General features: G+C 42.7%; 1 protein-coding gene across 1 annotated transcript in view; it reads right to left on the bottom strand.

Moving 5' to 3' along the window:
* MAP4K5 (mitogen-activated protein kinase kinase kinase kinase 5) overlaps positions 1 to 14,309 on the bottom strand; it is a 70,624-nt gene that overhangs the window by 25,208 nt on the left and 31,107 nt on the right. Inside the window, exons 3-10 of the mRNA XM_059474148.1 lie at positions 9,055 to 9,145; positions 7,796 to 7,860; positions 6,803 to 6,858; positions 6,303 to 6,350; positions 6,172 to 6,214; positions 3,655 to 3,727; positions 1,624 to 1,755; positions 273 to 335 (exon numbers count right to left, since the gene is read on the bottom strand). Of these exons, the coding sequence (XP_059330131.1) occupies positions 273 to 335; positions 1,624 to 1,755; positions 3,655 to 3,727; positions 6,172 to 6,214; positions 6,303 to 6,350; positions 6,803 to 6,858; positions 7,796 to 7,860; positions 9,055 to 9,145 (571 nt within the window). The remainder of the gene's footprint in view (positions 1 to 272; positions 336 to 1,623; positions 1,756 to 3,654; positions 3,728 to 6,171; positions 6,215 to 6,302; positions 6,351 to 6,802; positions 6,859 to 7,795; positions 7,861 to 9,054; positions 9,146 to 14,309) is intronic.

Genomic DNA, 14,309 nt, shown 5'->3' with positions numbered 1-14,309 from the left:
CCAAGAATGGCACCAGGAATTTCTCCCAGGGTAAAGAAACCAGGAAGAGATTAAACCATTCCCTGTCCCAACAACAGGGGGAAGGTCCCCATGACAGGAATTAAGGGGAAACAATAAAGATTTTTCCTCTAGAACATACAAAACATCAAAGAAAGGTCTCTTCTTCAAAAATAACAAATATTTTTGCCCTTTATCTTAGAATGGTTTGGGTTGGATCTTAAGGATCATGAAATTCCAATAAAATATGGATCAAAGGAATGAGCTCCACCTACCATTTTGCTTTTTCCTTTAGCTTTGGTGGTTGAAAATTACTTTTTGACATTAAAAACAGAGCCCTAAAGGGAAAGAAAAAATAATGATATAAGGTGATAAAAATATAATTCATTTCATTCTAAAATCAAAATACTTTAACACTTTATGGTGAGAATCATATTGGTGCAACTGGATTGGAGTTTGCATGGGGATAAAGATGAGATACAGGGAATCTGTTGATTTAATCTTTAAATAAAACATTAGTGCCATAATCTTGTTAAATATCAGGGTATGGCTTCTCTAGTGATTTCCTATCAGCAGTAAATCTGTCCCTGTTCTTCATCAGATTCCTGATTCTGGAATCCCAGAATGGTTTGGGTTGGATGGGACCTTAAATCCCATTTCATTCCAGCCCCCTGCCTTGAGCAGGGACACCTTCCACTAGGGCAGGTGCCACCAAAAATGTAACAACTTCAAGATTTTGCTTCCAATTTCCATTCTGTCTCAGGCTGGAAATGCAGGTGTGTGCTCCATCCCCATCTGTCAGAGCTGGGGCAGCTCTCTGCTGTTCCTGGGGCAGTTGTTTCTTTATCTCTCCCCCAGCCAACCCTCCCTGCAGGAGATCTCTGCTGTCCATGGCCACTGAGTGTCCCTGCAGGGCTGATCCAATGCCAGCATCCCATGGGGAGCTGCTCCGCCCAGGGGAGGAGCCAAGCATTCCTACCTGGGCACAATCTGAGCCTGGCACAGCACGGCAGCCTTTGCCCCCTGCACTGCCAGAGGAGCAGCTTTCTGCTGCCCTGCATGGCCAGAGGGAGCCCAGGCCCATCTGCAGCAGCCCTGGAGCTGCAGAGGAAAACTCCCCCCTTGTGCAGGATCCCTGCTGCAGCAGAGCCACAGCTGGCACTGCAGGAGGGCTGAGCCCCCCTGGCATGGGGCTGGGACACCCCCTGACACACAGGGGGCAGGGCATGGTCTGGCTCTGGATGGGGTTTGTTTTCTTTTTTAATACTATTTCATTTGTATTTTAACTTTTCCCTACTAAAGAACTCTTATTCCTACTCCCATATCTTTGCCTGAGACCCCTTAATTTCAAAATTATAACAACATTTCAGAGGGAGGGGGGTTACATTTTCCATTTCAGGGGAGGCTCCTGCCCTCCTTAGCAGACCCCTGGCTTTCCAAACCAAGACACATCAAACATGCAAGAGATTTCAGCAGACTGATGCCTTAAAGACAGACACGGAAACACTGAAGGAACCTCAGTCTGAGTTTCCCCTCCTGGGCTCCAGAGAAGCTCCAGCTGGATGCCCACAGCTCCAGCTGGGACTCAGGGAGGTGCAGGGGGCAGGGCAGCCCCAGGGCACCAACCTCATGGGGTGCAGGTCGAACATGGGCGGCTGCAGCTCTGCCAGCTCGATGGCAGTGATGCCCACGGCCCAGATGTCGCACAGCTGGTTGTACCCCCCGTTCTTCTCCACCGCCGCCACCTCGGGGGCCATCCTGCAAAACCAACACCTCCCTCAGGGCCTGCTCAGAGCAGAAGTACACCCTGGGCATGTACATTCAAAATACCCATTAAATATTAAATATTAATAAAATAAAAATTAATTTAATAAAATATTAATTAAATTAAATTAAATTCACAGAATAATCACTGGGTTGGAAGAGCCCTTCAAGATCAGTGAGTCCAACCCAGCCCCAACAGCTCAAGTCACCCCTGGCACCCAGTGCCACATCCAGGCTTTGTTAAACACACCCAGGGATGGGGACTGCACCACCTCCCTGGGCAGAACATTCCAGAACTTTATCCCCCTTTCTGTGAAAAGCTTTTCCCAGCTATCCAACCTGTATTTCCACATATATATATATAAATAAAATAATTAAAAAAAAAATACACACATTTTTATGTGTAATTACTGGATGTCTGTGACAGTGATTTATAATTTAAAATATCTCATATTCCCCCACCAAGAAAAAAAAAAGGGGGGTGGGGTAAAATGAACAGAAGGAATATGTCTAATGGGGTAAGTTAAAGATTTGATGTCTGGATTGGGTTTAAATAAATATTAATTAAAATAATATCAAGTTAATATTAATTATATTCATATATAATAATACACAATATGCAATATATACTAAAATGGATTGTATATTAATATCTACTATTAATTTATATTAATATTACTTAATATTAATATTTATTTAAATTAATACTTTAAAAGTTTTTATTAACATACATAAAATATTATACACTAATTTATACCTATACACCTGTATTTTATAATACTATAAATATACTATTTATATACTATTTATATATAGTATATATATATACTATATACTACAAATATACTATTTATAATACTATAATATTTTATTTATAACCTATACACCTGTACATTTTTATGTCTAATGGAGTAAATTAAGGATTTTATGTTCACATTGGGTTTTGATCACTACAGAAATACTTTTTAAGCTTTTATTAATGTGTACATAAATCATTACACACTAATTTAAGATATACACTCATGATGATTCAATTTGTCTCAATATTATTCTAAAAAGTACGTATTTCAGAGGTTTGGATTTGTTGGGTATTTTTTTCCTAAAGCTCTGGAAATATCTTGGATCTAAGGACAATTTAAGCTATACAATTATAATGATTTAATTTGTTTCAATACTATTCTACAAAGTTTCTATTTCAGGGGTTTGAATTTTTTTTTTCCTAAAGCTCTGGAAATATCTTGGATCTAAGGACAATTAATGTACCTTTTCCACAGTGGGTATAATCTTTTGAAACATCTGAGCACAAAAAAAATGTGCTGAATAGAACATGATAAAAACAAACAAAAATACAGCAAAAATGTCACAATAAAGAGCAAGGTGGGGACACAAATACTCAAAAGCTCCTTATGGATTTCTATAAGCATCTTAGGAGGGGGATGCAATTGGATCACCTCTGGACACATTATTTGCATATGATTATTTGCATATGATTATTTGCACATTAAATGCTGCCTCGTGCAGACATTAATCAGTAGGGATAATTAAAAGATAGTCTGGAAATCTGGTTTTCTTTCTGCACATAAATCACTTTTCATCACTGTTTTTTAGTCACTAAAACTGTAAGGCTGAGAAACTAAATAACCATTGGTATCCCTCAAAAAGGGAGAATAATCTGCAAAAATAAATGTGGGAGAAACAACAACTCTGCTTCAAATTCAAGCAGCTTTTGTCACAGCAACAAATCAGTGCTTTCCAGATTTTTACCCTGTGGGCATTTTACTTGGAAGAAAGGGAATTTACTCAATTTCTACAGACGTGTGTGTGTGTGTTTGAGGATTTTTTGGCATAAATACAGCTCAGCTTTGCAGCACAGCAAGCAAAGTGGTTTCTTACCAGTAAGGGGTGCCAATAAAGGATTTCCTCTTTGCAATAGTGGCTGTTATTTTTGCTGCTACCCCAAAGTCAGCTGGAAAATAAAATCAAACCATCAGAGCCTCAGAAATCACAGCTGAAGACCCCAATCTTACAGTGTGATAAGAAAGAACAATCATGTGTCGCATGCAAATTAAAAATTCATTAGGGAAACAGCTGAAGATTGATAATAGGATCATTAATGTCTTCAAAGACAGGACTTCAAATCAAAGAGTTTTCTTTCTACACACAGTTCCTCTCTTAGATCATTTTTTCCACCTCACATTACATCCACCAGAATTTTTGGATGTTCAATTTAAGAGGAAAAACAGCATCATGCCTTGGAAAAGGCACTTTTGGTGTGTTATTTATGGAGGAACTGATGGGGCAGCTGCTCCCTGCCCTGGACACTCAGTCTAGGGGCCAATCATCCCTTGCCCCCAGAAATCCCAAACATCAGGTGGTCCTGCAGAGCCAAAAAACATTTAAATCCATTTTATTTGGATTGATTGGTGGCATGAAAGCTGGAGGATAACTTGGGGAAATGCAAGCAGGCAAAAGGAGGTGCCCCTGTGCATGCCAAGGTTAAAGCAGGGAGCACAAGCTCCTCTCAGTGTTGGGGTTGTACTCAAATTTTTCAGGTTTTACTCAATTTTTTTCCTTTTTAAAGGCTCTTCTTTCCCAACATTCCTGCTTCCAAAGCTCTCCTTTGCCAACACAGCATTCCTGCTTCCCCACAGGGGGCTGGAGGTTGAATTACGGCACAACTGCCCTGAATCCAGGGATGGTGACATCCATGGGATGGTGACACCGATGGGATGGTGACATCCAGGGGATGGTGACATCTATGGCATGGTGGCATCGATGGGATGGCGGCATCCATGGGATGGTGACATCCATGGGATGGTGGCACCCATGGAATGGTGGCATCCATGGTAGGGATGGTGACACCCATGGGATGGTGGCATCCATGGGATGATGACATCCATGGGATGATGACATCTATGGGATGGTGACATCCATGGGATGGTGACACCGATGGGATGGTGACATCCACAGGATGGTGACATCTATGGCATGGTGACATCCATGGGATGGTGGGATCCATGGGATGGTGACACCTAGGGGATGGTGACATCCATGGGATGGTGACATCTCATGGCATGGATGGTGGCATCCATGGGATGGTGACACTGATGGGATGGTGGCATCCATGGGATGGTGGGATCCATGGGATGGTGACATCTATGGCATGGTGACATCCATAGGATGGTGACACTGATGGGATGTGGCACCCACGGGATGGTGCCATCCATGGGATGGTGACATCCATGGGATGGTGGCATCCATGGGATGTTGACATCCATGGTAGGGATGGTGGCATCCACGGGATGGTGACACCGACGGGATGGTGACATCCATGGGATGGTGGCATCTATGGGATGGTGGGATCCATGGGATGGTGGAATCCATGAGATGGTGATATCCACAGGATGGTGACATCTATGGGATGGTGGCATCCATGGGATGGTGGCATCTATGGCATGGTGACACACATGGGATGGGGGCATCTCATGGCAGGGATGGTGACACACCATGGTAGGGATGGTGACATCCATGGGATAGTGGCACCCATGGCAAGGATGGTGGCATCCATGGGATGGTGGCACCCATGGAATGGTGGCATCCATGGTAGGGATGGTGACACCCATGGGATGGTGGCATCCATGGCATGATGACATCCATGGGATGGTGGCATCCATGGGATGATGACATCCATGGGATGGTAGCATCTATGGGATGGTGACATCCATGGGATGGTGGCATCTATGGGATGGTGACATCCATGGGATGGGGACATCCATGGGATGATGACATCCATGGGATGGTAGCATCTATGGGATGGTGACATCCATGGGATGGTGACATCTATGGGATGGTGACATCCATGGGATGGTGACATCCATGGGATGATGACATCTATGGGATGGTGACATCCATGGGATGGTGACACCCCATGGCAGCTTCTCCCTGCAGACCTGGGAGTTTCCCTCTCCTCCACCTTTGTGGAATTGCCCAACACCACACTCAGAGCCAGGAGCAGATCCCACTTTTGCAGAGGCTGCCCCAAACAGGGGATTCCTCAAAGGCTCTGAGGGATAAAAACTGACATCCAGGCAATGCCAGCCTGGCAAATTCCAAGAAAATCTGGGAGGCTTAAAGGCTCAGTGGTTGAATAATGAAATTATCTACAATTTATTGATAAAATACAAAATTTCTCATCTCCTCCACAGCCTAGCCATGGATACACACTTTGTCATCACCTTCCAGCACCATCTATTGCCCCAAATAATCATGGAATCATTTATTTTGGAAAAAACCTTTGAATGATGGAGTCCAGCCCTCCCCCAGCACTGCCCCACGTCCCCAGGTGCCCCCTCCACGTGGCTCCATAAATGACATTATTCAAATCCAGATCACAGAACTCAGGCAACTCACCCAATTTTACATCTCCGTGGTCTGTTAGGAGAATGTTTGCACCCTAAAACAAAATAAATTCAGAATCTTTATCAGGAATATTTTCCCTGCATTTGGAGCTGTAAGATAAATTTGTCAAGGTTCCAAGTTACCTTTATATCTCTGTGCATTTTGCCCTTCATGTGTAAATAAGCAAGACCCTGGAAATAAAAGACACAATGAATTATTCTGCCATTTGTTAACATCCCACAAAGCCAATTCTGTTTAAAAAATTTAATTTTCTCAATCTGTTTGATTTGGAAATGGAGACATTTGAGATTTGCAGATAAGAGATGCTTCATCTTGTATTTCTTTGCTATCAGCAAAGAAATGAAAGAGAATTTTATTTATCTGGCTGCTGTATTTTACCCCCACACATCATTAAATTTACCACCACAGGGTGGGCAGGCAGTTCAAAATTTAAGCAAATATTTGCAGTACATCCCACTAGAATTTCTTGGTCATCTTTATTTATTTATATTATGGAAAAGAACAGGCTACCCCTGGTTAATTGGTGTCTGCTTGATTCGCAACAGAAACTGCACCAATTTTCTGTACCTGCTTTATTTCCAAGGAATAAACACTTTACTGTGCACCTGCACAAGTACAGTACCTGTAGAGTTTCTCTGCACACATAAGCAATTTGCAGCTCTGACAGAGGTCCTGTTACTGGAAATAAAGATTCAAAAATTAACTTTACACACAGAGCACATAAATAACACTGAGAAGCAGCCAAAGAGGGATTTGGCCATGCCAAAGCTAAAGGCTGGTTTTACATAATCTGCATTGTGCCCTGAGCTGAAAAGAGGGGTTTGTTTGCTTGTTTTACAGAAAGGCTTTCTGTAAAAAAACCCCAAACAGAAAACAATACTCACAGTGAGAAGAAAACCTGCTTTCACTGCATCTAATTATTATTTTATGAGTGATTTTGTAGCACTCTGCTGTTAGCAGGAAACTAAAAGTGACATCTGCTAATATTTAAATATTAGAAATTAGAATGTTTCATATCAGGGGCTTGGAATTGTTTTAAATTGTTTTAATTCTTTTAAAATTGTTTTTAATTGGGTTTTTTTGTCTAAACAGCTGAAAAATAAAGCAGAAAGAGCTCAGACATCCAAAAACTCAGTGTTATCATTTAAAGGCACAGCAAGTCCCCAACTGTTTTTCCAACAACTCAAATAAATTATTCTACAGCATCAACAACTCCAGATGAAACTTCAGGAAGGAAAATATGGTATTTCACAGGGGGAGGAATAAAAGTCATTTTTCCCCTTTAAAGATCAAATTTGGAGATTTCCCAACGATAACTCCTTCCTCATCCCATGCACAGTGTCCATATCCAACTGTTCTGCCATTAAATGTCAAATATTAAATGTCAAATATTTAGTAAATGTCAAATATTATGTCAATATTGTAAATATTAACAATGCTGCTCACCATATCTGGAAAGTGCTCTCAAAATCTACTGACTGTAGCCAAAAAACACTTTCTGCCCCCCAAAAACCCCCACTTCCAGTGCCAACTGTTCCCTGTAAGTTTATTATTTATTTTTCTTTTTGCAGAAAGGTTCCCAAAGTAAAAAAAGTGAAAATAATTGGCCAAGTACCGTGGTAGATGTCCTGGAGGGATCCCCCACCACAGTATTCCATGCATATCCACAGCTTCTCACGGCTGCAAAGCAAAATTCAAACACAGGCATCAGAAACTGATTGATCTGGATGCAGAACAGCATAATTTAAATTATTTTCTATTATTCTTTACCACTCTCTGTTAAAAATACACATTCTGATACATGACCAGCAGTTACACTGTTATTAATCCAAATTCTCCTGTTATGAATATAAATTCTCATGTTATCAATATAAAAATATTGATATTAAAATATAAAAATATAATTTTCACCAATCAAAACATAAGTGTTATGCCAAAGTCTCTGAGAAATATTTAAACATGATTAAATATAAAAAGTGGTGCTTTAACTGTACAATAAAGCACCTGAGGCTTATCTGCTATCAGCAAAATTACATTAAATATCACACTAAACTCAGTGTTTCAATCTTAAATTGAAATTACTTCATTATATATAAAAAACTCTCCTAAATTCAGAATTAGAAATTAGAAATTTAGTTCCAACTGAGTCCATTTGGGCTGCAGGGATTATTTAAATGCAGCCCTCCAAGAAAAAGATGAAGTCTCACAGAAAAAAGACAAGCAGACAAAGTGCAGATTTACATTCCCACAGAGCCAATTGATAAATGGCAGAGTTGCACAGAAATGGAGACTATTCCCTGATTTCCTGCATGATATTTAATGTATAAATATAAATAAATTTATAAAATTTATTGTATAATATTTAATATTTTCCTGTATAGTATCTAATGGAAGGTGCAGGGAGCTGACACCACCCTGGTTCTGCCTCTGTTACACCAGAACAGTGAGAAATGTTATTTCCAGCAGCTCAGATTTTTAACTCCCCAGCCATGGTTTCATAGCCCAGACAACTATAATTAAATAAAATATCCAAAGGCAATTCTGCTCTAGAGAAATAATGAGCTGCTCTTATATTAGAACTGATAAATGTGTGAGTAGGACTGGATATGTTGCAAGAGTCTCCAAGGGAAATGTTTCTTTCTGTTCCTAGTGATAAAAATATTCCAGCCTTTTGGCCAGCAGAGAAAACAAAATATTAGTCACTTTTGGTTTTTAAAGCCTATTGGGTTGGCTTAAAAAAAAAAAAAACCAACAAAAAACCCAAGGGGAATTCAACTTCTGGAGGAAGATTTAATGAGGATACAGGACTAAACCAGACTGGGATTGTTTTAGGAAAGAACCAGCAGGAATACTGACATAAAAACTGGGATTTACCTGAGATAACTCCCAAAATAGGCGACTATGTTGCAATGTTTGCATTCCTTAACCATATATATCTCCTGCTGGATCAGGGAGAAGTCATCTCCTGAAAAACAGGAAGCAGCCAGGGTTACATGAGGAACATTCAGAGAGCTCTGGAGGGATGCACAGAATTTGGGGAAACATTCCCAGGGTCGGGGTCCCAGCCCTTCCCCCCAGCTGGATTCCCTGTGCTCAGCTTTGCTCAGGTGCTGGGTCTGGATTCTTTTTCCCACCTCTGTCAAGGTCAGGACTGAAGGCACTCCAGATGATGGTTTAGGCTCAGGCTCAGATGTTTGATAGTTCTTATCTCTGTCACAGTCTCACAAACCCTGAGTTCTGCAGCACTTCACTCTAACAAACTAAAAATGGAGCCCCAGCTCTCTCTATAAGGCCTTTAAAGGATAAACTGCCCAATTAAGAAATGACACCTCAATTATTTTCACTTTTAACCCAATAACCAACCACCCATGGCTGCAATGTAGACTTTTTTAATCCAATTACACAAAACCACCCAAACCCATGGAGAAGAAGGTGAAGAAGAAGGAGCCTCAACCCTTAGACCTCCACCTTGCTTTGTATCTATTGCTATATTCTAAACTCCAAGTTTCCCACCCTGTGATATCACACACTTCTATCCAAACCCCACACCCACAATCCCAGTTCTGTCATTCCATTCTGGAAGCTTCTCCACAGCCTCAGGTCAGCGCAGTGTTCTCCTGGGGGTCAGTGCCTTTCAGCACAGAAAGCCCCAAACTCTCAATATCCAGGCTTCCAACAGGTTTCCATCTGTCCCTGGGGTGTTGCTCCATCTGGAGAGGCCCAGGAAGCACCAGGAGCTGGAAAAGTGATGATGGAAAGCCCAGGGAAGGGGCAAAGCTGGAGGTGAGTAAATGGAGATGGGAGCTGGGGAGCAGAGTTATTGGGTTAAAAGTGAAAATAATGGAGGTGTCGTTTCTTAATTGGACAGTTTATCCTTAACTGTCCAATTAAGAAACGACACCTCAATTATTTTCACTTTTAACCCAATAACCAACCACCCATGGCTGCAATGGGGACTTTTTAATCCAATTACACAGAACCACCCAAACCCATGGAGAAGAAGGTGAAGAAGGTGAAGAAGGAGGAGAAGCCACCCTAAAACCTCCATCTTGCTTTTAATATATTGCTATATTCTAAAACCCCAAACTCTGTGATATCACACACTTCTATCCAAACTCCCCACTCACAATCCCAGTTCTGTCATTCCATTCTGGAAGCTTCTCCAGGGCCTCAGGTCAGTGCAGTGTTCTCCTGGGGGTCAGAGCCTGGCAGCACAGAAAGTCTGAAATTCTCAGCACCCAGAGCTCCAACAGTGAGGCACAGATACTTTTTGAAGACCAAGAGAGCAGAGCTTGCACAGGTATTTCTTGAAGACCAAGAGAGCAGGGCTTGCACAGATATTTCTTGAAGGCCACCAGAGCTGGTGGCCTGAGGATGTGATCCATGAGTTCAGAGAGCTCCAGGAAAGCAGCACAGGGATCCAGGGAGTAAATTCAAAATTTACTTTTCAAGCTTTGTTTCCATCCAGCTGCTCCCAGCACAAGGCTCCCAACAGGAGTGAGGATTGCTGAACTGCAGAGCCTGGAAGGAGTGGAGCCCACGTTCCCCAGGGTGGTTGTGAGGAATATTTCATTCCCAAGGGACCTGGATGGAGCATATGAGCCTGCACACCCACTCAGCTGACTCAGAGCTCAGGAGGGCGGGTTGGGTGGTTGTGCATGTTGGTACATCCTGAATATATTTTTTTTTGGTGGGAAAAAAAAAGGATCTACTAAAAAATCCATTATGAGCAGGGCATGTTCTGCCACTTTAAAATAAAAGGATAAATTTTTATAAATTTAAAAAGCAATAATTTCAGGGATGCAATTTCTGTTTGTATTTATCTGTTTGTATTTGATGAATCCCCTTGAGAGAATTTCCAAGCAGAGGATGCTCTCCTCAGAATCCTGAACTCAAACCCTGCAGCTCTGCTTTCATTATTTTATATATTATTAACTTTTTCATCCTGTGACATGGAAGGACAAAGGGGGATGGCTTTAAGCTGAAGAAAGGGATATTTAGATGGGATATGAGGAAGAAATTCCCATCAGTGAGGGTGGGCAGGCCCTGGCACAGGGTGCCCAGAGCAGCTGTGGCTGCCCCTGGATCCCTGGCAGGGCCCAAGGCCAGGCTGGACAGGGCTGGGAGCAGCCTGGGATGGTGGAAGGGATGGAATGCGATGAGCTTTAATGTCCCTTGCAACCCAAATTATTCTGGGATGTTTACTTTTGTTTCAAGTTTCCCCAGTAAAATTCCCTCCTATATTAAAGTCAGGGATGTCCAACCCAGCAAACATGAAGAGCTTTCTCCTGCTCCCTTTAATTTAGATGATTTTGACAAGTCCAAGAGGACTCAAGCACTGGTGTAAATTGAATTCTTCATGTGTTTATTTAAGTAGCAGCACAGCTAATATTTTTAATAACCTCTTTTAAAACAGATGTTTATATTTGCTGAGCTGTGAGGCAGCTTCCCTAAGAACAGTGTCACTGGCAAAAGAAGAACCAATGTGTTATAAAAGAAATTTATCACAACCTTTATGTCTCAGGGACTGCCAGGCTTTCATTTCAGAAAATAACTACAAAATACAAAGGAAAAAGGGAACCAACTTCCAGGAATCCACCTCTGACTGATTTAAGTAAATCCTCAAGGGCTTCTTGATGTTGAATCATGTGAAGAAACACTTCACTGGGGCAGGAAAACAGTAGTAGAGAAGTTTCAAATGTCAAGAGGCTTTTTATAAACATCAGTAGTATTTTTTTAACCAATGAAAAAGAGAAAAGGCAACACAATTTTCATAAAATTAGCACAGATTTCACACTGGGCTTGGTTTAGGGATTCCTTGCAGCTACAGCTTTGCTTGGATTCACACATCCTGCTGATAAATGATCACCGTGAGTGAAGATTCCTGAGTTTAGAGAATCTTGGATTGGGTTGGGTTGGAAGGGAAATTAAATCCAATCCCAGCCCAGCCCTGCCATGGCAGGGACACCTCCACTGTCCCAGGCTGCTCCAAACCCAATGTCCAGCCTGGGCTTGGCACTGCCAGGGACCCAGGGGCAGTCACAGCTGCTCTGGCAATTCTACACCAGGGCCTGCCCACCTTCACAGCCAGGAATTCCACCCCAATATCCAACTTAAATCTACCCAGTTTAAAGCTATTCCCCCTGTCCTGTCCCTCCACCCCTTGTTTAAAGCCCCTCTCATTAATTTCTGTAAGATTCTTTAATTCAAGCTTAAATCTCATGGATTCATTCCTCCCATTTCTCCAACAAACTTCCTAAAGGAAATTGTTGAATTCTCACAGATGACAACTGGAGAATTTTCAAACTACTCAAGTGTTTTCAAGAAAGTCAGATCTAAACAAGATTGAAAGCAAAATCCTCTCACCCCACACTGAAAAAATTCCATCTTTCTCCACAACCCCTTGTCCATGAGCTCAGAGGATCCAATGCCAAATGCCAGTGGCCTCTTCAGACCAAAGAATCCTTGAAATGTCAGCTGCAGCTTTCAGCACAGCTGAATCCTGACTGCTGGAACCCTGGGAATTGCTGAGAATTTCAGACTTTCTGTGCTGCCAGGCTCTGACCCCCAGGAGAACACTGCACTGACCTGAGGCCCTGGAGAAGCTTCCAGAATGGAATGGCAGAACTGGGATTGTGGGTGTGGGGTTTGGATAGAAGTGTGTGATATCACAGAGTGGGAAACTTAAGAGTTTAAGGATTTAGAATATAGAAATATATACAAAGCAAGATGGAGGTTTTAGGGTGAGGCTGCTCCTTCTTCTTCACCTTCTTCTCCATGGGTTTGGGTGGTTTTGTGTAATTGGAGAAAGAGTCTACATTGCATTGGTTGGTTATTGGATAAAAGTGAAAATAATTGAGGTGTCATTTCTTAATTGGGCAGTTTATCCTTAAAAGGCCTTGGAGAGAGAGCTGAGGCTCCATTTTTAGTATTTTAGAGTGAAGTGCTGCAGAACTCGGGGTTTGTGAGACTGTGACATTGCCCTGGTTTGTAGGATATGTGTGTGCTCCATCCCCATCTGTCAGAGCTGGGGCAGCTCTCTGCTGTTCCTGGGGCAGTTGTTTCTTTATCTCTCCCCCGGCCAACCCTCCCTGCAGGAGATCTCTGCTGTCCATGGCCACTGAGTGTCCCTGCAGGGCTGATCCAATGCCAGCATCCCATGGGGAGCTGCTCCGCCCAGGGGAGGAGCCAAGCATTCCTACCTGGGCACAATCTGAGCCTGGCACAGCACGGCAGCCTTTGCCCCCTGCACTGCCAGAGGAGCAGCTTTCTGCTGCCCTGCATGGCCAGAGGGAGCCCAGGCCCATCTGCAGCAGCCCTGGAGCTGCAGAGGAAAACTCCCCCCTTGTGCAGGATCCCTGCTGCAGCAGAGCCACAGCTGGCACTGCAGGAGGGCTGAGCCCCCATGGCATGGGGCTGGGACACCCCCTGACACACAGGGGGCGGGGCATGGTCTGGCTCTGGATGGGGTTTGTTTTCTTTTTTAATGCTATTTCATTTGTATTTTAAATTTTCCCAATAAAGAACTGATATTCCTATTCTGCAGGAGGGCTGCAGCCACCATTGGATGGAACTGCTGACCCATAGGGTGTCAGGGCCTGTTCTGGCTCTGGATGGGGTTTGTTTTCCGGTTTTTTTGTACTATTGCATTTGTATTTTAAATTTTCCTACTAAAGAACTGTTATTCCTATTCCCTTATCTTTGCCTGAGAGCCCCTTAATTTAAAAATCATAATAATTCAGAGAGAGGAGGTTTGCATTTTCCATTGCAAGGAAGGCTCCTGCTTTTCAAACCTGGCTTTTCAAACCAAGACAAACATAAGTAAGAACTAATAAACATCTGAATCCCAACAAGAAATACTGTCTTGTGCATTTAATCCCAATTCTGGCACAAAGAAGCAAAGGCTCCACACTGCCCCATGTGAAAATCCTGTTGGGAACACCCCCAGAACAGGAAAACCTCCCAGGCAGCAGCTGGAGCTGTGCAGGGAGCGCCAGGGCAGTTCCAGGAACTGTGACTAACGGGGGAAATTAAAGAAATGCAGATTTTGGGCTAGAAAAGGACTGAGAGTGAGAAGATAACAACCTTCATGCACATAAAAGATGGCAGGGAAGTGGGGAGAAGGGATA

Source organism: Ammospiza nelsoni, chromosome 6 (genome assembly GCF_027579445.1).
Source record: "Ammospiza nelsoni isolate bAmmNel1 chromosome 6, bAmmNel1.pri, whole genome shotgun sequence".
NCBI classification, from domain to species: Eukaryota; Metazoa; Chordata; class Aves; order Passeriformes; family Passerellidae; genus Ammospiza; species Ammospiza nelsoni.
Note: the sequence above shows the minus strand (reverse complement) of the source record. Positions and strands in the feature narration are given on the sequence as shown.